This window comes from Heloderma suspectum, chromosome 7 (genome assembly GCF_057233095.1).
Source record: "Heloderma suspectum isolate Gila_16-S chromosome 7, 16-S_ref, whole genome shotgun sequence".
NCBI lineage: Eukaryota > Metazoa > Chordata > Lepidosauria > Squamata > Helodermatidae > Heloderma > Heloderma suspectum.
In genome coordinates, this window is record NC_139464.1 from 19,058,045 (window position 1) to 19,084,894 (window position 26,850).

Below are 26,850 nucleotides of genomic sequence, written 5' to 3' on the forward strand. Positions count from 1 at the left end.
AGCCCCCCCCGCGCACACACACTATTTTCACCCCACAGGGTTGCCTGGTCAACAGAAAGGCAATATATATACAAAGATTCCCCCCCCCCCCCATGGTCTCAAATAAAAGAGACCCTCTTGAGAAACCTCACAAATGTACAGATGAATCCTATTGCTGAAGAATCCATTACTTTCGAGAGGAGTTTGCTACTATGGGAGGCCTCCATCCTTTGCAATAAGGGAAACATCATCCACCTTTACAGAAATGTTTAGAACCTGTTAAAGTGAAATACCCGAGTTTCAGCAATTCCATCCCCCCCCCTTAACAAGTGGGAAGCGGATGGGCATTACGAATCTTAATGCAGAATTGCAAGACTGTCAATACTTGCTGACAAAATATTTGTTTTTGTTCATATGATTGTCTCTTACATCAAGCAGTTTCAGAATTAAAAACTACTGATATTAGTCAAAAAATTCCTTAATTTGCATTTCTTCACATGGTTCATGGACATCATCTTTGATGAATTTAGGAGTGGCAAGATAAATATAGATAAGACCTTGAAACTGCTCAATAAGTTTGAAGTCTCCTATGACTATGTTCATGTGAAAAAAGTGTTTAAGGTGAGAAAATATGCTTTTATTCCTTTAAAATATGTAGTAGAAATGGTGATCAGTGGACCATTGTACTCAAAGTAAATTTGTTGCATACCAAATGAACAGGATGTCTAGATTAAAGTTTTCAGTTCTTTCCAAGTAGAGATTTATTACTCATAGGCTAGTTGCCCCATTACTGTTCAACCATAAGCATCTGTCTTTCATCCATGAGGCAAGTGACCTTGATTTTTCATCCCTGGGTAGTGTTTCCATTTCAGGAGCCAATTTCTGACAGTTTGGGATGGGTTGGTAACTTCTGCCTTACATAAATTTCTTATAAATTGGAGTGATTTAAGAGCTTTATACTACTACCCCCATCCCCAATGCCCCGAATAGTCTTACAAGTGAAGGTGTTTTGTTTTCCCTCTGATAAGTGGCTGTTCTCGTACTCCAACAGAGTCCTGGCTGTGCCAGCACAGGGTAGGAGTGGGGACAGCTGAGGGGAGAAAAGTGTAGTCAGCTGGTAGGCCCTGTAATATGGGTTTCCTTCCCAGCCTTGACAGACTTGATGAGGATGAATTCGCTGAGGTCTTCCTCAATTAATTACTGACATTAAGCCAATAATTGGCATGGGGGGAGGGGCAAGGCTGAATCTGAAGACTTGTGCTTCTAGGTCTCCTGTCCAGCTATGTGAGAGAAATGAAGCTAGGTCTCAGGCAGCAGTCTTGAGCTGCAGCGTGTAACCCATTCCTCTTCATTCTCCTGTCCTGCTATGAGCAGAACTGATATCTCACATTTTAAGTTTGTCCTCACAGTCATGAGGGCTTGCAACTTATTTCTTAATGAAAGCTAGGTGTCTCAGGAGGCATGCTGAAGTGTTCATCGCTTCATGTTGGTATTCATACTGTCCTGTACATTTTGCTTAGACTCATCTGGAATGCTTTCTCTTTACTTAGAAAAATGACAGACAGAAGGCCGGACTTATTACCATGGAAGATTTTAGGGCAATTTATCGAATGCTTCTGCACAGACCTGAACTTAACGAACTCTTCAGCAGCTACTCACCAAACAAAAAAGTTCTAACACCAGCAAATCTCGCTGACTTTCTTAGAAAGGAGCAGTTTGAACTTGATTCTAATGAAGGAAGAGCTGTTTCACTCATTAATAAATATGAACCCATTGATGAAGGTACACTAAAGCTTTTAAGGTTGATTTGGTACCATAACCTTGTGTTTTGATAGAAATAATGAACATATGAATACAAAGCAATATACAGATGTAATATTTGTAATGCAATACTTCTGTACAAGAAAACTTTATATTATGTAAAAAGTCATGTTTTCTAAATTTGTGGTCTGTTATTGACATTCAACCTGATCTAATGAGAATGAGAGGGAAAAATGCCTTCCATCCAGCACCTGGGAGCGTGTGTCCTGCACCATGTGAGCACATCTAATAGAAGACCAGTGCTGTTACCAGTTTCTGCAACGAACACCTATTAGGTGAAGTAAAAAGGGAACAGTTGCTGGACTTGGTGCAGAACCTCTGTTCCCCACCACCAGATATTCAGTAATCATTGCTGTTCATACTAATTACATCATAAATGGGATTGATGAGGGCTGCATGAGCACAGAGCTTTCTGCTATGCTTTTGGTTCTCTGGATTGTGGCTACTATGTGCAGAGACTTTAAAATATGTTTGTAAAGATTTTAAAACAGCACCTACTATATTTTCCTATACATGATTGAATGAAATCAAATTGTATTCATCAAATTACTGTTTTCTGTAAAAGATGAAAGGAAAGCAAACCTACACCTAGGGAGGTAGGGGGCTGTCCCACACTGGAGGCATTCAAGATGAGGCTGGACACCTGTCTGTCGGGGATGCTCTGACTTGGATTCCTGCCTTGAGCAGGGGGTTGGACTTGATGGTCTTGTAGGCCCCTTCCAACCCTACTATTCTATGATTCAACACAAATCAGAAAAAAGTGTTTTGTAATATTTTGTATGGAATGAGAAGAAACTGTACAATAGTATAATTACCTGCACTTCCTTGGTATTTATAAATATGTTTTTTGTTTGTACTGTTTTAGCATTTTTATTGTTTACTACTTTGTATATTTTTAAAATAGAAAAAATGGTTTATAAATTGAATAAACAAATTGTGGTTTGTTAATTTGTAAGCATCATGTGAGTAAGTGCTCTGTTTAAATATGAAGTGAATGCATACATGTGGTGTTTCAAGTAACAGTAGATGATAAGGGTAACCTTTTTTGAGCTGTTTTTCTGCATTAGGCTGCTGACGGCTAATTTTTTCTGTTTAGATTGTAATAATCGCAACGATAAAACATAGAAAGCAAAAGCACAAAACACCTAAAAGTTGTTGATTAACAGTGCAATCCTGTGTACTTTTTGTATGTGAGGAACCTGAAAATTGTACATGTTATTTTGTGAACTGAATTGACTCCTGATCCATTTTGGGTGGTTCTTGTATATTTATGTAAGCATAATATATTAACAATCAAATAAAAAATTGGTAAATCAAAAGTTGTGCCTATTTGATTTACAATTATATGTATTTTCCCTCATACAATTCATATGTTTACCATATTTTACCTGGGGGTTTTCTACAGTGAAAAAAAGAATTGGCACATTCTTTTTTCTATTTCTTTTTTATTGGGCTATATTTTTTCATTTCACCCTTGATGTTTCTTAATTATCAGAACCCCTTTTATCTCCCCAGTTTCCCCTTTTGCCCTGAATTTTATTGTGGAGATACCCGCACACTGTCTCTGCTTCTCAAGAGCTCACATGAAAGAAAGTAAAAAAGATAATATATGGGTTGGATCCAGGTTTAGGCATACTTAGAATAAACCCAATGGAATGTCAGTTAACTGAAGACTAATTTCAGTGGGTCTACTCTGAGTATGCCTAAATCTGGATCCAATTGATCTTTAAGTAGTGTCCCTGATCACCGTAAGTGTTCTGGATACAAAGTGAAAACACTGGGATATCAGATCCAAATCTCTGGTCCATTGAGAGCAGGGACTGTCACAGAAACTTTTTTGGTCCATATGGCTAGTGATAAAATCTGCATCTTGGTGTAATTATATGCTAGTGACCCACTTTTGGAAAAGAAGGCTGTCTGCTCCACAAGCAGCTTTTTTGTGGATGTTAGTTGCATATCAGATCCAAGGCAAAGCAGGTGCTGCTTCTAAAAGACTGTTTCATGCCTCTGTGCTAAGATTAAAATTAAGACACCAATTTTAAAATCATGCTAGATCACCAGATATAAGGATTGATTTAGAGTCAATTCCCAGATTTAGCCGGTATACTGTCTGTACCCCATAACTTAGAAGGTAGCTATATTTACTGTGTTTACACCTTTTGCCCATGCTGAGGTAGCAGGCACCAATCATAATTATATGTACAGATGGTGTACACCTGCTAAAGTAAACACACCTAACTAATTATGTGGTATATCACAATTATACAGACTGTTCTTGTAAAACTGCAACTTGTTATTTGACCCTACCATCTTTTTTTAATGGAGGTGATAGAATCTGTTTCTGACCATACTGCTTCATTTTCATGTAAATATATTTTTGTTTAAAAGTATCCACCCATGATACTATGTCAGAAAATGTTCAGTGTTTTCTCCAGCATGGAAACATTTTGAGTTTTTCATCTCTAGGACTATTTCATACAAACACTTCCCCATATGAAAAGGTGGTAAATTCATTTCATGGAATTTTGATTTTTAAGTATGATGTTGGCTTTCTATTTCCCAATTTGTGAAGCAATTTTGACTTGCACAAAATGTCAACAATTAGAAATTTAGGGGTGGTTCTAGTCTCTTATAGATCCCATTTACTTCAACAGGAGAGTAAGCAGATGCTTAACTTGCACGGAAATAAAGTTCCAGAGGGATAGCTGTGTTACATCTATTGCAGTAAAAACAACGAAGAGTCCTGTGGCTAAATTTATTATGGCACAAGCTTATGTGAACTGGAGCCCACTTCATCAGATGCATATGACTGAATGACAGAGAGCTCCAAATAAGGAGAAAGTGAATGCATTTGCTAAGCTGCCCTGATTCTTTTACATACTAGGTTTGTAGTGGCTTGACTGAAAGTGAATTTCAGCCACTGAGCATCTCTCAGGATGACAGGATGGCTAACAGTTTATCCTATAGATATTTTCATTAATCTACAACATCAAATGCCTGTAGGCACATCAGATACATAGAGACAGCTGCAAGAAAATAGATGCTAGTTTGTCACTTTGTTTTCAAATGTCAGTAATTCCAATTTTACAGAATTTTGGCTCTAAGCTCACAGTCTCATTGATTTACAGGACAATCCTATTCTATGCATGTCTACTCAAGTGTGTCCGAATGCACTGAATGCGGTTTAATCCCAGGCAGACTGCATAGGATTGCAGCCTAAAGTTAGGGATGTCAGAGAATTTTGCCACGAATCTCAGGGAGGCCGAATGCCAGCGCATTCAGCCCCCTGAAATTGGTGGCAAAACGGTCTGCCCCACCCGGGACGGGACTTACCTTGGGCGAATCCTCCTGGTGGCAGCAGCTCCAGCGGCGGTGGCGGCGGCCGGTCTTCCGACCGGCTGCCGCCACCGCCATTTCCAGTAAAACAACAACAACAACAACAAAACGTGATAGGCTACGTAAAGATTTACATAGCCTATCACGGCTACATTTTTAAAAAATACCGTGATAGGCTCCGTAAATGTTTACGCAGCCTATCACGGCTGAGTGGGGAAAAAAAACAAAAACGCGCGTATGCAAATGGCGGTGCCCATGGGCGCCGCCATTTGCGTTCCTTATTTTGGCACGTCTAGTCTACATAAACATTTACGTAGACTACGGTGAAAATAAGGGGAACACAAATAGCATAGCGTCTACACTATTTGCGTTCCCCTTATTTTCGCCGTAGTCTACGTAAATGTTTACGTAGACTAGACGTGCCAAGGTAAGGAACGCAAATGGCGGCGCCCATGGGCGCCATCATTTGCGTACACGCGGGTTTTTTTTTCCACTCAGCCGTGATAGGCTACGTAAACATTTACGTAGCCTATCACGGCTGACTGCAGGGAAGCAAACGGCGGCGGCTACGGCCGTTGCCATTTGTGGCCCAGCCGGCCAAGATTCGGGGGTGGAGGGACGGAGCGCCTCCCTCCCCAGCCAGAATTTCGGGGGGAGGGACGGAGCACCTCCCCCCCACCGCGAATCAAATTTCGATACAGGTAAGAGATTTTCGTACATCCCTACCTAAAGTAGGATCTACAGCACAATCCTAAACATGCATACTTGGAAACAAGTCCCACTGTGTTCAATCAGTCTTACTCCCAGGAAAGTATGAATAAGACGGCATCCGTGCTGCACCATTTTAAGAAGGTTTCTTCAGAAGTAAATCTTCATTCAATTAGGGATGTACGAAAGTCACTTACCTGTTCGTGAATTATGCTGATGCTGGGGGGGAGGCGCTCCGTCCTTCCTCCCGAAATTCTGGCCGGGGGGAGAGGCGCTCCGTCCCTCCCCCCCCCCAAATCCTGGCCGGCCGGCTCCGCTCCGCAGGGATTCTGCGGAGCTGCTGGCTAGCAGGGAAGCAAATGGCGGCGGCCGTAGCCACCGCCATTTGCGTCCCTGCAGTCAGCCGTGATAGGCTACGTAAATGTTTACGTAGCCTATCATGGCTGATTAAACACAAAACAAAAAAAATGCACGTACGCAAATGGCGGCACCCATGGGCGCCGCCATTTGCGTTCCTTATTTTGGCACGTCTTAGTCTATGTAAACATTTATGTAGACTACGGCGAAAATAAGGGGAACGCAAATAGCGTAGATGCTACGCTATTTGCGTTCCCCTTATTTTTGCCGTAGTCTACATAAATGTTTACGTAGACTAAGATGTGCCAAAATAAGGAACGCAAATGGCGGTGCGCATGGGCGCCACCATTTGCGTACACGCGTGTTTTTTTTTAATCAGCCATGACAGGCTACGTAAGGATTTACATAGCCTATCATGGTGTTTTTTTAAATTTAGCCGTGATTGGCTACGTAAATCTTTACGTAGCCTATCACATTTTTTTTTTAACTTGGAAATGGCGGCGGTGGCGGCCGGTCGGAAGACTGGCCGCCGCTGCCGAACTGCCGCCGAACCGCTGCCGAACCGCCGCCGGAGCCGCCGTCGGAGCCGCTGCCACCGCCAGGAAGATCTGCCTCAGGTAAGTCCCGTCCCGGGGGGGTGGGGGGCCGTTCCGCCACCGATTTCGGGGGGCCAAATGCCAGCAAGGATCTCCCTGAGATCCGTGGCGGAACTTTCGTACATCCCTACATTCAATAAAGCTTACTCCCAGGTCAGTGGGAATCCTAGGCACATTTACTTGGGGCTAAGCCCCATTGGACACATCGGGACTTATATTTGAGTAAACTCATATAGGATCAGGCTGTAAGGCAGCGAACTTGCATAGGGTCACAGTATCTGGTATTAAAACATTGTTTTGATATGTGCTTGAAACAGTTGCCATTTCTATCTGTGTCTGAATCACTCTGTATTTTGAGTGCCAAATTATGATACTTATTTATGAAGCAGGTAAGGAAAAAAAAAGGGGGGGGGACCATTCTCAGTCTAGCTAATATTACTGACTAGAAATATTCATTCAATTTGATAGAAAATTTCCTAATCTAAAAACAATAACAATAAGATAAGGATTGCTAAAAAGGTTAGCTGAAATATTTAATGTACTGTCTTCTCTAGCACATTAGCGCTGTGCAGATTTTTTTTTCTTCCTTCTGGAGCCATGAAAAATAGCCTTTTTAAAAATGAGTGATATTGTCGGTTCAGAGGTTAGAATCACTATTACCTTGGGGATTAGGAGATAGCTACTTTCCTCCTTATGCTGAGAAGACAGTTATTTTTCCTTCTGTCTCAAAAGCCATTTGATAACAGCAACACACCAAAGGGTAAAACAGCCGCTAAAGTGAAAAGGAGCCCTCATGGAATTCATAGGTTGCTGACCTCAAATGTTCAAAAATCCTAATGAGATTAACTTGAATGGGTTTTTTCCTCCATTTAACAGATACCCTTTGGGAACTTCTTATTGTTTAGTATCTTTTGGTACACTGCATTCATGTTTTCAAGTTTTCTCAGCATGAGGTGTAATAAAGTACCACAGTGTTTACTACTACTGCTGTTGCCGCTAGCAGTAAATACTGTAGTACTCTATTACCCTTCAGGCAGAGAAAGCTTGAAAATATGAATTCCACGTTTTACTACTATGGCATCCTCATCCTCCTCATATTATTATTATTATTATTATTATTATTCATCTAAATCTATTATTATCAAATCTAAAATTTGACATAAGGGAAGTAACAGGAATGGGGAAGAACTGCAGGTAGGGTAAATGGGGAATGAATATATGATTGTTTCAGTTGGACGTACTTAAGTTTGGTTGCTGGCTGGGGAATGCTGGGAGCTGTAGGACTTTTTCTGTCTAAACATGCAGAGGATTGCCCCCTTAGTTGCACTCTTTGATACAGTCACAAACTATTATTCCACCCATCACTCCACAAATTACATTCTTTTGGAAGGCCTCCTACATTAAAAGAATTGGGAAATCATGCTTATTAAGGCTGTCAGATGTCTTCACTGACATAAGTGCATTGCAAAGAAGAAGCAAGTAAAATCTTGAAGATATAAATAAGCCTAAAGTGTGATGCACAAAGTATGATGCCGTAATGTAGCTCCCTCCATTAAGGTTGCTGTGGGAAACATTCCTGGTAAACTAATGCTTCCCCGGGGAAATTTGTAAAATGTGGCAGCTACCACTTCTGAGTAGTAGATACAGATAATCCAGTTCTTTTAGTAGCCAGGGAGGACATGGATCCAAAAGACAGGTGCTGAGCCAGAATCCTGATATATTTGGCTACCTCTTAAAAAGTAATTTATGTGGTTTTCTTGTCTTGTTAAATTTTACATGGCAGGGGTGGTTCTTGCCCTGCAAGGTGGCTTTAAAAAAATGAGTTGGATCCCAACTTAGTCATGCTTAGAGTAGACCATTGACAACTGGACAAATTAATCATGACTAACTGAAGTCCCATTGATTTCAATGGGTCTACCCTGAGTATGACTAAATCTGGATCCAAGCCAACTTAAATAAAATAAATCATACACATAAGAAAAGTCCTGCTACATGAGACCACAGGTCAATCTAGTCCAGCATCCTGTCTCCAGCAGTGGCCAGCCCAGTGGTTCTGGAAAATTCACCTGCAGGGTTTGGAGGCAAGACTCCCACTCTCAGTTGCCCCCCGACCCCAGCAACTGATACAATTCAGTGGCATAATGTCTCTGAACATGGAAATTCCTTTAAACCATCGTGGCTAATTTAATAGCCATCAATAGATGCATTAAAAGCATCTCCTGGGAGTCAGAAAACAGGAAGCTGGAGAAGGTCTATCCTTGGTCTGATCTAGCACAACTTTCCTTATGCTGCTCTTTTATGGTTGTATCCAATGTCAGTCCTATTTAGACTAAGACCCACTGTGGCATATGTCCTCATTTAGAGGTTCTTTCAAAATATATTATTAGTATGTAGCCAATCCCAGGCTACCAGTTTACTCAATCTATTCAGATCCCTCAGTGGTAGGGTATAGCTACACATACCCAGGACAGCCATGTTTACACCCATGTGATGGATTTAAAGGTCCAACAAAGTCCATATATACTTTATTAAGGGTGCAATCCGATGCCTGTTTAGACAGAAGAAAATCCTACAGCTCCCAACATGCCCCAGTCAGCATGGATGACCGGGGCATGTTGGGAGTTGTAGGACTTTTTTCTGTCAAAGCATGCATTGGATTGTGCCCTAAATGGTTTTGCGGTTGTTGTGGTTGTTTTATCACCATATGTAGGACGCAAATGGCTGGCCCTGGATTAACTTGGTGGCAAATTTGACATTGCACTACTGGAATGCCAAATTTGCATTTTTACAATGCAAGATTCCGCATTACAATTTTTAAAAGTTATATTATTTTGGATAACCCTTACAGTTCCCTACTTTAGGATTTAAACACTGCATAAGCTCTGTCTGCATCAATTGTAAAAGCCTTGTTTTTACCCTCCCTCCCCCCTGAGATCTGGGGAGCATCTCAATGGAGACTGTCCATGAGACAGTCTTCTGTGTCCACCTAGCTGCCTGCCAATCAATTTCTTTTGGTGTGGTAGGCAGCAGTATTGCAACTGAAACTCTCCCCATTACCTGAGTTCGATCCCAGCGGAAGCTGGGTCTTGGGTAGCCGGCTCAGGTCGACTCAGCCTTCCATCCTTCCGAGGTCGGTAACATGAGTACCCAGCTTGCTGGGGGCAAGGTGGTCACGACTGGGGAAGGCAATGGCAAACCACCCCGCTATAGTCTGCCATGAAAACGTCGGCGTAAGCGGCATCCCTCTAGGGGTCAGTAATGACCTGGTGCTTGCACAGGAGGAACCTTTCTTCTTCTTTGCATTTTTTGATGGGTGTGCTGTGCGAATGAATTACTTGAATCTGTGGAAATTTTTTGGTGAGGACTGCTATTTTCCCCCATTTTCCTGTGTGAACAATAGTCCCCCCCCCCTGCATTGTTTAGGAAGCCATTAGATTCTTAGCTTGCCAAATCAAAATTGTATAATTTTGCTACATACATACTGTCACTAATAATCAAAATATTTGAAGGCGGGTTTTTTTCCAGCATCCTGTAATATATGATGAAAAGTTGATATTTTTGTATGTTGTGCACTGTGATTGCTTAACATCAGCTCCCATTGTCTATTTAAATTAAGCTTCTCTTCCTGGTCCACTGTAGCTCTCTAATTACAGCAGCTCTTGCTTTTCAAGCCTCTGCTTCTTGAGTGAGACTTATTGCAGACCCATCAGTATAGCAAATTTGTGAGTATGCTTGAAGAGGGAGTTAAGCATAGCTCATTATAAGTTCCCATCTTTCTTCCCAGAAAGCAATTCAGGTAAATCATTAAAATCTACTAAATGTTGTACACAGACAAATTTCAATGATGGACTTCTAAAATGGGCAAGCTATTTGAACCAGCACATTTGTAAGGCTTTCCTTTCTGGAATGATAACTTGTTGCAGTTGCTGAGGTATAGTTAATTCTGTTTTTATAATGATATATGTTCCAATCCCCTTATGACATCAAAGTTCATTAAACACAGAAACATTTTTACTTTAGTAAACTTAGGAAGCAATCCTATAGGGATAGGTTGCCACCTCCAAACTCAGAGGCAACCACGTATCTAATGCAGGGCAGGAGAAGCATGGAGGGGATCGTCCCCTCCGCACTTCAGCCACCCTGCATTTGCGGCTAGACAGCCAATTTCAGCTGTCTAGCTGCGGGAAGGCGGAGCAGGGCAAGCGGCTGCTGGACGACATATAGGATGTGTTGTACCAGTATTTCCGCCTTCCCCGCCCCGAAACGCCCCATTTTTACCACTCTGCACTTCTCTTCCAAGTCGTGCAGAGCGCAGGGCCATTCCAGGCTGCCCACAAGGTAGCTCGGGAGGGGGGAAGGTCGGTTTTCTGGGAACTGACCTCGGAGCACAGGTTCCGAGGTCAGCTCCCAGAAACCGACGTATCCTATGGATGTCTAGCCACTGACTAGCGGCCATAGGATCGCTCCCTCCATTTCTGTTCTTGTGAACACTTATGACAAGTATTGTAGGGGGATTTGTTTAGGGATGTCAGAGAATTCCGCGACGGATCTCGGTGAGGCCGAATGCCAGTGCATTCGGCCCCCCGAAATCCATCGTGGAACGAAGCCCCCGCCCCCCCAACCCACGAAAGGCATGCGGGACGAAGTCCCCGCCGCCCCCACCACATGAAAGGTGTGCAAAATGGAGCACTTACCTGCTCCCGTCCATGCTGCTTTGCGACCGGCTGCCGCCGCCGCCATTTGCAGTTTTGTTTTGTTTTTTACACAGACGTGATAGGCTACATAAGTTTTTACATAGCCTAAAACGTCTGGGTAAAAAAAAGAAAAGAAAGGTGTACGCAAATGGCAGCGGCCGGCCGTGGCCGCCGCCATTTGCGTACGCCTTTTTTTTTTTTTAACCCAGACGTTTTAGACTACGTAAAAACTTACGTAGCCTATCACGTCTGTGTAAAAAACAAAACAAAACTGCAAATGGCGGTGGTGGCAGCCGGTCGGAAGACCAGCCGCCGGAGCTGCCGCCACTGGAGCCGCTGTCAGAGCCGCCGCCACCCAGAAGATCTGCCCCAGGTAAGTCTCGTCCCGGGGGGATCCGTGGGGGGGGCGGGGGGGCAGGCCGTTCCGCCACAGATTTTGGGGGCCGAATGCACTGGCATTCAGCCTCCCCGAGATCCATGGCAGAATTCTCTGCCATCCCTAACGCAAATGGCGGCGGCTACTGCCATTTGCGTATGCTGGGGTTTTTCCTCCTGCCGTGATAGGCTACGTAAATATTTACGTAGCCTATCATGGCTCAATACAGGGACGCAAATGGCAGCGGCTACGACAGCCGCCATTCGCGTCCCTGCAGGGCTGCCCAGCAGCTGGATGTCCGGCTGCGGGCGGCTGGAGTTGGCCGGCGGCTCCGCGGCTTGGCTGCGGAGTGGAGCCGGCCAGGCAGGATTCCGGGGGGAGGGATGGAGCGCCTCCCCGCCACTGCAGATGCCCCTGCGCGGAGCCAGGTAAGGGATTTGTACATCCCTAGATTTGTTCATCAAAATTATAAATTTTGATAAAGCCATCCTGTTATGAAACTCAGGGGAAAACCTTTGAGTCCTGTTGCAGGTTGTGCGCGCTAAGAATCTTAGCTTAACTTATCATGGGAATTAACTCATTGAACTGCTTTTGGGCAGCATCAGACCAAAAATTCTCTCCTCTCTGAGCTGGGGCAATGAAGCCATAAGAAAGCTTGGCTGAGGTCACGTACTTTGGGATGAATAACCAGGCAAAAGTTGAGGAAGCTGTTATATTATATACAAAGTCTTCGTACTCACAGATTATATATGGAAAGGCAAGGCCTTCGTTCTTTTCCTTCATCTCTTCTCCTGAAATCCTCACAGGACTCAATTTTTTTGCTTGCCTGATAGCCTTGAAATTACTGCGTTGGCTTCATGTAAAATGGAGGTCTGGCAAGTGTCTCATTCTATTTTTTTGCTGGCTGTTAGTCTTGTGGGTATGCTGCTGCTTGCTTTCAATTTCATTCCTTCCTTCTCGGACAAAGCAAGCCACCTTCAATCGGTCTGCTTCATAGATCCATACTGAATCTTTTTCTTTTCTGGAACCCATTGGCTTCCCTAAAAAATCTAAGTTCAGCACGTTGTAGGTATTTTGAAACAATGCTTCCAAAATTGTCTATTTGTTGCCTATTATCAATGGCTGACTTTGGGCCAGTCACAGATTCTCAGCCCAACCTACCCTCACAGGGTTGTTGTTGTGAGGATAAAATGGAGAGGAGGAGGAGGAGAATGTAAGCTGCCTTGGGTTCCTTGCAAGAGGAAAAAAGGTGGGCTATAAATGCAATAAATAAATAAATAAATAAATGCTCACAATTCTTTGCTTATCTTCAGGATTGCACCAGATCCTCTTAAATAATTTTAGTTAAGCATAGCCCCCATTTTTTTTCAAAGATATAACTTACATATTCTCCCAAAACTATTGGGAGGGTCATTCTCTATTGATTAAAGACAGGCCTATTAACAATATTTTGAGCCTTTTAAAGGCCTTATATTTCCCTTTTACCGTAAGCACTTATAACTCAATTTCTCATATTGAGAGGATATTATTATCCTTAAATATAGCTTTGTAGTCTAGAGAGATCTTCTGGCTGGCTCACCATCTGTGGCGTATGTCCTGGTTCGGAAGTTCTTTCAAAATATATTATTAGTATGTAGGTAACCCTAGGTTTACTCAATATATTCAGATCCCTCACAAAGCCAGATGCTATCTTAGAGTAAGATTAAATTTTTCATTCTAGATATAGGTTGTGCAGAAGTATTTTATTTCCAGAAATCACTCTCTTAGACAAGATTGGTCTTTTGTGTCTTTACTATAAAAATATCAGCATATCAGTACCAAATACAAAGCTTAAGTGCATAGACTTAAACCCATGGTACATTCAACATCATCTTAAGTCAAGACTTCTAAGTAGAGTTAAGCACAGTGGTTAGTTTTAAGCTTACCAAGATGGTTTACAGGCAACATGTTGTGGGGAGCTGATCCAAAAGCATAGCTCCCACTGTTGCATGTCCAGAATCTCCCTTATATGCATTTTGGAGGCTAGGGGCTCTGGAGAAAGGGACTCTGGTGGTGCCTGGAGGAGTGGCTCTGAACAGGTGGTTTGTGGCTTGCGAAGGATTACACAGCTGGCACCTGGAGGAGCAGCTCCTCTGGGCACTGACGTTGGGCACCCCCACCATCTTGATCATAACAGCAAGTGGCACGCAAAGGGGAATCCCCAATGTAATCTCCAATCAGTGATTGGAAATAACAGGGATACATCTCTTGTGGAGAGGGGGAGGGGTTTGGGAGGGAAACTTCCATGGGCTGAATGGGGAAAATCTGTGGCAGCGTTCAGTTCTTGGGTCAGAGGTTCCCCATCCCTGGCCTTGGAGCCCCTCAAACCTGGCTACAATATGCTCCCCCCAACTACATATAATACATCATAGCTTTGCATGTAAGAGCAGATTCAGACAAACAACATGAAGAACTTTTCTAGACAGGACTTTTATTGTGCGCTTGTCATTCTTCATTCATAGTTTATGGATGCTTTAGATGATGTCATGACCCTCCAGTTTTGCTTCTGTTTTGTAAGAGCATTTCGGAGGGGGGTGGTTGGAGGGTGGGGGGATCCAGTATTTATTGGCACTGTGAAATGAAGCGCAAGTCGCCACCAGTGTAATTGCGTTATTCCACTATATGGCTAATAGGCTAATAATAATAATAATATAATAATAATAATAGGCTAATAATTTCTCTGTGTTTGAATGATATTTATAGATTAAATAACAGTGTAATGGGTGGAACCCCAGATGATAGTCTTGAATGTTCATCATCATCATCACTATTATTATTATTATTAGTAGCAGTAATAATAATAGTAGTAGTAATGTACTTATATCACCAAAAACATACTAAGCTCTTCATACATGGATCGGATAAAGAGGTACCTGCCTAAGAGAACAAACCTGTGGTCCCTGAGAAAGTGTACCAGGGACCATAGTATATTACTCAAAAAACCCCTCTGAGGTTGGAGACAGTGCTCCAACCTTGGAGGGGGAGTTGGAGATCTGCTCCCACACCTCTCCTTCTTGCAGCCAGAACCTCTCCAAGGTCAGAAAACAACCTTGGAAGAGGAGGAAAGGGAGCGTTCCAGTGGGCAGAGAGGGAAGGAGACTGGAGAGGCCAGGATACAAGATATCCCGAGCTTCCTCCAGCCTCCTTCCCTCCCCCTCCAAAGCGCCCGTGCGAGACAGGCTAAAAAGCCCATCTAGTGAAAATAATAAAAAACAGAGGATGGGGATGCAAAGATCGCCTTTGTCACTCCTCCTGCCCTGCCAGCTTCAGCAGGGTATAGGAATCTTGGAAAGCTCTGAGTCTGGAGGCTTCTGAGCAGCGAGGGCGCAATCGATAGGATTGCACTCTCAGGCAGTTTAAATAGACATTAGGAATAGCCATCATGGGAGAATCTCTTATTTGCTTTTGGCTCAATGGATCTTCGCATCCCCTGCAACTCGGCATGCATTTGTGAGCCAAGCAGCCGGTCAGTTCCTGAAACTTGGGAACTTTTGCCGCTCTTTAAAAAAATATGTGTGAGTCCCAATTTGCGCACAATTGCGGGTATAACTATTTACAGAAATCACGGTTTGCACAAAATCGCAGCCGCAAATAGCGCAATTTGCTCAAAATTGCAGGCGTAAATGGTCTAATTAGATCATTAGAAAATTAGACCATTTCATTAAACCATTTACACCTGCAATTTTGCACAGATTGCACTATTTACAGCTGCAATTTTACGCAAATCACCATTTCCATAAATAATTATACCCACGATTTTGCATATCAGAACTCATGCAGTTCAAAAGTGGAAACCTGTGAGCTGGCCCAACTCATCACACAACAAATTGGGCAAGCTCAGCGATATATGAGTTGGAGTCTAGAGGGCCAAGATGGTGAAAATCCACCCAGCTGTACCCCCCAAACGGAATCTTTCGATATCCCTAATAGACATGAATTTTAAAAAATTGTGGAGGGATGGTGAAACAAGGGAATTGGGATCGTGGAAATAATAGTATATTCAGATTTCAAATGGGGGAAAACAGTTTGGGTTACAAAAAATAGTTTTATACTAAAGCTTTACAATATAGGGTCACACACACACACACACACACACACACACACATTCAGTCCTTATTGTATTTACATGGACGTACATCCTTCTGATTTCAATGGGGCTGAAGTAATAGGATTGCAGCCTTAGGTTTACTTAGAAGCAAGTAATTCTGATTTCAGTAGGGTGTTAAGCTGCAGAAGAATACATTTTGAGACATATCTTGATAAAGGAAAGAGAAGAAAGGGGTGAATAGGTTTAGGGAGGTAAAGAGAAGAAAGGGGTGGAGACATTTGACAGAATAAGAATTCTTAGGCATAACAAAGAGAAGAGAGGCAGATAAATGAGGAGCCCACACTGGAATGTAACAAAAACTCATAGAGAATGTAAACGGAAGAGCCAAAAACACTGAGAGGCTTAAAAGTAAGTATGAAAAATGTAATGTGGGACTAAACTGAGAGTTGGTAAGCAAGCCATAGAGAGGAGCAACACCATTGTAAATATTAGCAAGAAATATAAAGAAAGCCATTCACTTCTGGATAGATCAAATAATGTTTATTGATAGCATATGAACTGTACGTAATGATAACTGTTGTTCTCACTGCACAATTGGTGCATGGCCATGGTACTTTAAACAGTAAGTATAAGGAGAAAAAAGAAGGGGAAAAAGTGTGCAGGGGGTGGGGAGAGACAGATCTCTATCAAAATTTTAAGCCAGGAAAGAGGGAAACCAGAAAGCAACACGTTCTGTATTCAGGGTGAGACATATTCAGGAGGAAGTGTTTTTTGCTCTGGAAATAAAACAAAAAAAATGGAAAAATAATAATACTGCAAAGGGAAATACAACAAAGATATAGCAACAGAATATATCTGGTGGGTACTCTTAAGGTTGACATTACTGGAGCAGTGGTTTTCAAATGTTCTGCTTTATGACAGCTTTTTCCTCATTTAGTCGTTTGCCAAAGAACTTCCCACATGTCTAAGCACTAACAATTTAGTACAGCATTGTGTAGCTATTCTGGCTTTTCTTCCTTAACAGATTTTTTTTCTGGCAAGGGAAAACACAGGAGGGCTACAAATGGAAGAAAATGATATCTGGACCCCACTTCCCCTCACCCAGTAAATTTATGTGAACAAAGCAGTGCAATTGCAAAATAAAAGCTTCATCTGGAAGAACCCTTAGCATTAACATCTTTGTATTTTCAGAGGATTGTGGGGGCATCTTCTAGCATGTATGGTCAGTTAACACACGGTGTGGGAGCAGACCCTTTGGGTCTCAGCATCATCCTGTGTGAACTGAGTGCACTCTAGAACAGGCATGGACAGACTTTACTAGAACCAACTGGAGCCAAGTACAAAATAGTGGAAAAGGAGGCAGAGCCAATTGCCTACTGAACTCCATGAGCCATACACTGGGATGACCTGCATGTACAAATAAAAACCTACCTCTTAGTCAATATAGATTAGGGTGGCCACTTATGAATTGCCCCCAAAAAGAAGAAATACATCACCAAAAAAAAAAGAGAACAAAAAGAGGTTAGTGATTTACTTAAAATGTGCATATGCTGATTTATATGTATAGATCCAAATGTAGAAATAATTACTATAATTTAAATAGAAATACAGTACATCTCACCATAGAGAGGAAGACTGTGATCAGGTGACCTGTGTGCCTCCTCTTCAGTTTGCTATTCAGGTGTGAACTGATGATGGACAACAGTTCTTATGGTCCTTTCTCTTTAAACCAGAATTTGTCAGGATAGACCTTCAGACAGAGGGCACCATCAAACAGAGGATGGTTCTCTGGCTGCCCTTCAACTGTGCTCTGGACATGGCCACCCTAGATCAGGGATTCTAAAGACCTCATGTAGAGGGGTGTGTGTAAGTTAAGTTATTTTGCTGTTATTGGTAAACTATTGGGAGTCAAGAACCCTTGCCAATCAACTGCAAAGCATCCAGTGATCTATAAGTAGATTCCAATCTGATTTTCTGCCCACCCCTGGCCTGACACACACAAGAACTATCCTAGGTGGCTCCACATTGCAGCTTTCTTTTGGGATGGGTGTGGGTGTGCTTATCCACCATTATTGACTTTCCCACAGAGAAATCTCCTATGGATTTGGCCTTTGCTGAGTGTTTTCAAACTATAGCTCCAATATTGAGGAAGCCTTTGGCTGCCAGTTAATTGCCCATAGCTGATCAATATATTTCAAACAAAGCATACACCAAAAATTGTTCTAGGTGGATTCATTTTTGGTTTTGTACTAACAAGAATTAGTAAAGGAAACATCTTTTGAGTCATTTTTTCCTTTTTATTAGAAATAAAAACATAGAAACATCACATCAAAAGGACTTGCATAAAATAAATAAAAAACATTTCTTGTTGTTAAACAGAGCATTGCTAATGATTTTTAGATCTTAATAGCTTCACAAGAAATAGTATGTCCTAAACATTTCTTGTTCTTAGACGTCTATAGTCCTAACAGCTTAAAAAGGAGAGATTTCATTCAAAGTACCAAGTTCCCTGTTCAATTCTGAACAGGCTATTCAGTTGACAGGTTCACAGGGCTGATGAGCTTCTAATAAGAAGCTCCTTCATTCCAAGATCAGCACATACCTTTTTCTGTAGAAATTACCTCACAGCTAATATTATCTACTGTCCCATAAATTAGGTTTCACAGTCTTAATTGCCTTAGTGTTACTAAACATTCTGGAAAAAACCACTAAAACATACCAAAAGAATGCTTACACATACACCTTTCACATTAGATACAATAAATTCTGAATCATATCTTTCAGAAGATAACTGCTTACTCAAAATTTGCTAATTAAACCTAAGTCTATAATTTTTTCTAGACATCTATTTATCAAGCTTTTTGATGTATATACCTTACATAATATTTTTTACTCATTAACTGATAAGCAGATACCTTCAAGTATAGTTTTGACCTGCTTTAATACAGTTTCGCACCTGTTCATTATTCAGCTCCTTAGTCCAAGTGATAGGGCTTTAACTCAGCATTTTTCCTTTGAATAACATCTAAGTCATATTGACAACTGGTTTTATACCAGTTACCCAGAATTCATTGTGAACTTGCATGCATCTTTGTGTGTCTTCCCTTTAATTAATTACTACTTTTACTTATTTACATTTATTTTTTAAATTATTTATCATTAAACATTTGGCATTTGCATTTCATAATATATTGTTTTAAGAGAAGTGGGTTAGCAATTTCTCAATAACATTCCCAAAAATTTCAATAAAGCAAAATCAGCTATTTCCTAAAAAATGGTCCAGGATAAGCTTCTGATCAGCTACAGGGTCCTGCCAGAATGAAAACTACTGCATTAGAGCATGTTATGAGCACAGGAGATAACATACTTAGGGCACAATCCTATGGATATTTAGACAGAAAAAGTCCTACAACTCCCAGCATTCCCCAGCCAACATGGCTGGCCGGGGAATGGTGGGAATTGTAGGAGGTTTGTTTTTTTTTCCTGTCCAAACATCCATTGGATCCATTGTGCCCTTAATGTCTTTTCCCCAGCTTTCATCCTATGCTGCTTTTGGTGACGCTAGTGAATGGAATGTAAGCCAAGCACAAGGTGAAATTAAGGGGCATGTATTTGTAGTGGGATATTTCCAAACTATTTAATTCCAGCAAGAAAGAAAGAAAGAAAGAAAGAAAGAGGAAGAAAAGAGAAAAAAAGCATATCTCAAAAATGGAGTGTGGTAATTCTCTTTTTAATATTCCTTTTATAGCAAGAAGAAAAAAGGAGATGACCTTTGAAGGCTTTACACGATACATGATGTCAGAAGACTGCAGCGTATTTAAACTGCAGCACAAAACAGTTTACCAAGACATGAGCTACCCAATGTGTGATTATTTTATATCATCTTCACACAATACCTACTTGATACAAGACCAGCTTGTAGGACCAAGTCACCTGTGGGGCTATGCCAAGTATGTACATCTCTTTGGAGTGGGGAGAAAACTGCGCAAACACATTTCCTAATGTGTATATGTGTGTGGTTAACAGAAATGATTTGAACCATTTAGGAAAAAGAAGAATGCTGCTCCAAAACAATAGCTAAATCAGAAATGAAATATGAATTAGAATCATAAAAGTGATGAGCCATTCCTCTGTTCTGTTCTAGTGTTTCTTAAACTTTTTTTTTTTTTTAAACGTGGGCCCTCTCCTGAACTACTTTCTGGGCCCAGCCTAATGCAGCATCAACCATGTATTCTGTGGCTAAGAGCATCAGAATCCTTGAGTTGGATCCAGACTTAGCCATGCTTAGAACAGACCCATGGAAATCAATGGGACTTAAGTTAGTCACGACTAACTTGTTCTATTGATTTCAGTGGGTTTATTCTAAGCATGACCAAGTCTGGATCCAGCCCCTTGTGTTCAGTCATGTAATCAGCTGTGGAGCATGAATGGAGTTTGTGAATTGGGTCATAAGAAGAACTATTCTGGATTGGACCACTGGTCCATCAAGTCCAGCATTCGGTTCGCTCAGTGATCAACCAGCTTCTTGTGGGAAATCCTCAAGTAGGACATGGGTGCAATAGCACCCTCCTGCTTGTGTTCCCCAGCAACTGGTACACAGAGGTATACTGCCTCTGGTACTGGAGATCCTTAATTTATAACCTGTCTCTTAAATACTTTCTAGTCTGACTGGCTGTCAACAACACATTTTCCTGGCTTATGAATTTATTAGTGGGTCCTCTGATCTTACTAGGTTGGCTCAAGATGAAACACACCTCTGTCCCATGACTGACTGAGTCTGGATCCAACTCACTGTGATTTGCCTTAATTGGGTATTTCTTGGCCTGTTGGATATTTCCTCTTGGATATATCTTGGCCTATCAAACAATATTATTGTTTGCTTATTTTTGTTGGATTAATTTTGTTTTATGCTTCTGAGTTGTTAGTTTTAAAATACTGGTCTGATCATGTAATTATATATGTATTTGTTTTGTGATTAGCTTAATTGTTCATATGCTTAATTATATTTTGAAGCATTTTAATGGATTGTTATTGTTGATATGCATGCATCATTAACTGATTATCAATTCTTGATCATATTCTATATATTGAGGCATTGTGAATTAATTGTTTTTTTGCTGATCTTTGTACTATTTTTGTCAGTTTTGATGTAAACTGCTTTGAACATTATATATATGTGGGTGCGTGTGTGTGTGTGTAAAACAAGATATAAATAAAATTAACACTGGCAACTAATGTTGCACCAAATATTGTCTAATTTTGCTATTCATTTTGAAATTAGAACACACAAGCAATACTTAGCTTGTTCAACACTGGTGTTGTTTCAATGCCGCTTGGTGTATTTTTCTTCCCCCCTCTGCCTGCTTATTGTGATTGGCTGTGGCAAACCACATGATTTTTGATTATGAGTATTTGTCACATCATCTTGGCAGATGTAGCATCAAGATGTCATTGACAAAAATCACATGATTTGTCACAGCCAATCATCCCACAGGATTCTCCCTGAAGGCGTGCACCCCTGCTTCAGTTATCTCACTGCATAGTTGTCTTGCTTCATCAGGAAGGCCCAGGGAGTGGCTTTGTCTCTTCCTCAGAGCTACCAAGGCTCCAGGATTCTGCACTGGAGGATTTGTCTGGAGCCATGAGAGAAACCTGTCCAGCAGGGGTAGGCAACTTGGTGATCTCCAGATGTTTTGGACTACCACTTCCATCAGCCCCATCCAGTATGGCTTATGGTAAAGGAGAATGGGAGTTGTAGTTCAAAATATTTGAAAGATTGCCTATTCATGCTCTATAGAGATGGATGGCACCACCCGCTTCCACTCCTGAAAGATTTTAAGCATGCCCAGATTTTGGAACTTGGATCCTGCTAAAGCTTGTGGATTCCTAAGGAATCAGGGAGGATTCTGAAATGGCCATTCCATGTTCCAAAATGGCCCAGAACACCCATGAGTCTCGCACATGGGTTAATGACATCATCACAAAAACAAGAGAGAAGAATTTATTTAAAATAGTTATATACTGCCCTTCATTATCAAATCACAGGGAGGTGCACAAAATACATTAAAACAACAATGAAAATAAAAGACGAAAGATAAAAAAACAAAGAAAATCTACCAAGCTCATTATTAAAACTAGCAAATGCCTGGGTATGCAGTTACATTTCCAGCAGGAGCCAAAACACTGTCAAGTATGGCACCTGCTGCATTACAGGGGAAGAGATTTCCTAAGGCAAGGTGCCACAACAGAAAAGGCCCTTTTCCTGGTTGCTGCCAGGTGACTGGACAACCAGGAGGCCCTAATTTCTTGAAATGCCAATTTTTTTTTTTTTAGCCTGATGTGTTTTGGAAACTCTTTCTTTCTCTTTCTTTCTTTCTTTCTTTCTTTCTTTCTGCAAGACTGATAAATCTTGACAGCGCAAGACCTGAATACTGGCTTTTTGGCTCTGAGTCTTCCTAAGTCAAAGTCAGTTTTGCTAATGCCAGATAGGGCTTCCAGCATGAAGATAAAAGGGGCAGAGCAACAGCCCTATCTGCATGTATGGAGAGCAACGATCAATGATGGTTTCCACTTGGGTGCTGGAAGTTAAGACTGGTTCCCTCTCTTTCTCTCTTATCTCTATAGTAGCACAGGCTTCTTCAGGTAGAGATCTCTATATATTAAACATCAAATTATGCAAATGTACATCACTCTATCTGAGCCCCTGGCAGAATACAGGTATGTACAAAAACAGAGGCTACTTGGAAACCAGGAAGCAATATGAGTGCTAATGAGTAGGACACGGATATTTTTACATCAAAATGATGGCTTTTATTTTTTTTAAAAAAATCTTTTTTTCAAAGTTCCCTAAAGAAGGGATGCCGCTGTGTGGAAATCGACTGCTGGGATGGGCCAGATGAGGAACCTGTGGTCTACCACGGACACACCTTGACGAGCAAAATTACCTTCCGGAATGTCATCAATGTGATTCACAAGCATGCCTTCGAGGTAGGTGCATTCAGCTGTCAAAAGCCGCACAGGGGTAGTGATACTGCCAAACTGGGTAATTTATCATCATGTCATTCAAAACTTGTTTGTAATGTTCACCTTTGTAGTGAGCCTGGATCCAAGTATTATGAATTCACTGTTAAGTTTGCAGTTGATTGTGGGCTTCAGAGCATGCACAGTAAAGTAGTATACAGACCCTCCCCACCCCCACTAAATTTTCAGTCATCCTGCCACTAGACCAGTGGAGGCTGGTGGTTCCAATGTTAGTGGGGCAGTAATCCTGCACTAGGTTTCAGTCAGAACTAGCCAGAACTCTGAAGGAGCTATCCAAGGTGCTGAACTGTTCAGCACCTTGGATAGCTCCTTTAGAGTTCTGGCTGGTTCTGACTGAAGCCCGGAGCAGATTCACTGCCCCACTGACATCGGAGCCATCAGCCTCCACTGACCTACCCCCCTCCAACCCCCCCCCCAATTTGAAGCAGTCTCCTTAGCTGCTTCCCTTGTCACTGTTGCTGCTACTGCTCTGACTCCAAAGGGGAGGAGGGCTCTGTGGGTCCATCGTCATACCGGCGATCAGCGACAGCAAGTAAACATCACATGACATCATTGCACATGACATCATCCCATGAAAACAAGTAATCAGAAAGGGGGCGCCTAATGCAGTGAGGCATGGTGTCATACTATGAGATTCCAGGCCACAGCTCCCAAAATACACCTATGTGCATGTGCAAAAAAACGTATAGATGGAATGAGATTTCTTATTAAAGGAGAACTCTTGTCTGAGTTCACATGGACAGATTCGTTGCTTTCCAAATAAATAAAGAATTCACTTGGGTAAGTTCCCCATTATTAGTGTAAAGATGGCACAGGGTGATGCCTTCACATGAGTGCCTGCCTCTCTCACAGAAGTATCAGGTGATTCTGCAGGTGGTCAGCTGACATTCTCATGAGAAAGAGGTCAGCTGACATTCTCATGTGATGCTGTCAGCCAGAGCACCAAGCACATATACTTTGGATGAGATCATAAGATGTGGTAATGTGAGAGCCAGTGTGGTGTAGTGGTTAGAGCGTTGGGCTGGGACGCAGGAGATCCAGCTTCTAGTCCCCACTCACCCATGAAGCTCACTGGATGACTTTGGGCCAGTCACTAACTCTCAGCCTGGGTTGTTGTGTGGACAAGCTGGAAAGGAGGAGGACTACGTAAGCCACCTTGGGTTCCTTGCAAGAGGAAACATGGCAGGGTATAAATCTAATAATCTAATAAAATAAAAAATAAGGCACGTAGGGCTGGATCAGCGACATCAAAAGAGAGAATTCCATGAGTGTAAGTGCTGTTGGGCCAGTGAGGAATTTTAAGTCTGGCTGCTTGGAATTCTAACCCTCACTGTTGTTGATGTCAGGTAGACACTGGTGTTGTTGTTATGTTCTTGGCACCTTCTGAAGACGTTTTTATTTAAACAAGCATTCCCTGATTGACTAGCCATGGTTTTATTGACATAACTGGATTTTAAATATTGTAATGCTGTATTCTGATACTTTTTTCTTTCTTTCTTTTCCTGTTCACTGCATGGGAATCTCATGGGATATAGAGCAGTATATAAATCTCGTTAAAAAAAAGTAAGGGAGAAATCTTATGGCCTCAAGCCAGTTTCTGAAGGACTATAGGATATTTCAGATTCCCTGATCTACAGTCAGAGACAGTGCTTGGGGGTGGGAGTCAGCTCTGCGACCCCCCCCTCCCCTGACCCGGCAAAGCTGGTATGGGAAGAACTGTGCCGGCTGCTTTCCGAGGTTGGAAACCTGGAGAAGGGGGCATTTTGGTGGGTGCAGAAGGGAGGAGACCAGAGAGGCCAGGATACAAATTATCATGAGGCCTCCCCAGCCTCCTTCTCTGCCCCTCTAAAGTGCCCCAGCTAGATGGGCTTTTAGACAACAATAACAGTGCAATCCGATGCCTGTCTACTCAGAAGCAAGCCCTATTTGAGTTCAATGAGGCTTACTCCCTGTTAAGCATGTACAGGATTGCAACCTAAGGCTGCCATCCTATTCCTGGACATAGTTACGTGCGAGCAGTTCCATCAAATGCAGTGGAGCTTAGTTCTGAGTAGGCTTGTCTAGGCTTGCATTGTAAAAATATAAAAACAGCATGAAAACACAAATCACAGAAAGTAAAAAAAAGAAAAAGAAGAAGAAGCTTAAAGCTAAGATGAAAAGGCCTGGGAAAATAAAAAAGATTTTTCCTGGCACCAAAATGACCCCATTCACTGGGCATCTCTACACCAGCCTAAAATCCTACATTTAAAATGAGGCTTTCTGCTTCCGTTTTAAATGCAGGATCACAACGGCTCCCTTTTTCACGTGCTTCCTTTCCCCCCTCCCCTTTCCTTCTCCTCCTCCCCTTATCTGAGTCTTCCATTCTCTTTCATTGATCTCACTCATCTTCTTGCCACTTTTCCTCTTTTCACAGAGGAAACTGAAGCGGAACACAATGGGGTAATTTGATAGCTCATTATCTGCGATCTATTTAAAAATGGAACAAAGGGCATTCACTGCAGGAGGATCATGGCAGGGTCACTACATCATGTAAAGAGCTCGCAAACATTCGTGAAGGAGCAATCTCAATTGCAGGATAAAAGCTCAGTGTGGGAGCCCATTGTGTGCAGGCAAGCCTTTGGGGACTTCTTGGATCCTGGCCACGTTATTAAGGACACACTCCTATACATCTTTGGACAGAAAAACAGTCCTAGAACTCCCAACATTCCCCAGCCAGCCATGGTGGCTCAGGGTGGTGGGAGTTGTAGGACATTTTTTTCTGTCTAAACATGCAAAGGATTTCTGTCAAAACATGAAACTACCTCACAGGGTTGTTGTTGTGAGGCTAAAATGGAGAGGAGGAGAATTATGTACACCACCTTGAGTTCCTTAAAGAGGAAAAAAGGCGGGATATAAATGAAATAAACAAATAAATTAATATTGCACCATAAATGTCTATAATTGTAACAAAAAGAGGGGTGAGGAAGTGTAAATCCACTGAATTTGTCAGAGTCCTTTTTTTTGCCATAAAACCCACCCAGAAATACTCAAGAACTGATAGGTTAAAAATAGCTCCCAGTACTGAGTTTCAGAAGGGAAATTTGAAAATGGATCAAAATTCAAATCTTTGAAGGATTTGAATTCTGAAACCACCACCACCACCACAATAGCCAATTTTGGTGAGATGTTGGCTCACCTCACTGAGGGATCTGGAATCTTACGTTGGTTGTGTCCAGTCTTGTGAAATATGATCCGATATTGCAGCCTTCCCCAACCTTGGCACCCTCTGGTTGGAGGATGCTGGGAGTTGTAGTCCAACACATCTGCACAGCGCCAAGTCAGGGAAGGCTGAGATACTGATGTGCAGTCAGATATGGCCTTCTCCTGCTATGGTTTGAGCAACAGTGCTACGTTTTAATTGTGTGGTATCACGTGCAATGGAATGGGTCTCAATGGGCTTTCTTTCTTTCTTTCTTTCTTTCTTTCTTTCTTTCTTTCTTTCCAGGCATCGGATTATCCCATTGTTTTATCTCTGGAGAACCACTGCAGCCCCCCACAGCAGGAGAAGATGGCGGCTCATTTGCTAGACATTCTGAGGGATACACTTTGTGTTTCGACGCTTGACGATTCTGTGCCATCAGAACTACCCTCCCCAGAGGTAAACACAATTTCTGTCTCTCCCCTCTTCTTCTTGCGAAAAAGGATGTGTACAAACCCCCCCACATCTCTGAAAATCTTGTCTATGTTTGTGGAAATTGGTTCTTTGGAGCTTGGAATATCTGAGATGGGGGACGGGTCAGAATATGGTGCTCATACTGCATCTGATCAGTTTAAGTCATGTTCCAACTCAACCTGTTCTCCTCCATCCCTTCCTCC

At 42.0% G+C, this 26,850-nt stretch overlaps 1 protein-coding gene across 1 annotated transcript in view; it reads left to right on the plus strand.

The window, feature by feature from the left end:
- Nucleotides 1-26,850, plus strand: part of LOC146339378 (1-phosphatidylinositol 4,5-bisphosphate phosphodiesterase zeta-1-like) — a 62,555-nt gene that overhangs the window by 616 nt on the left and 35,089 nt on the right. The window contains exons 2-6 of the mRNA XM_084811701.1: nt 477-600; nt 1,530-1,761; nt 19,703-19,904; nt 22,797-22,941; nt 26,480-26,632. Of these exons, the coding sequence (XP_084667827.1) occupies nt 477-600; nt 1,530-1,761; nt 19,703-19,904; nt 22,797-22,941; nt 26,480-26,632 (856 nt within the window). The remainder of the gene's footprint in view (nt 1-476; nt 601-1,529; nt 1,762-19,702; nt 19,905-22,796; nt 22,942-26,479; nt 26,633-26,850) is intronic.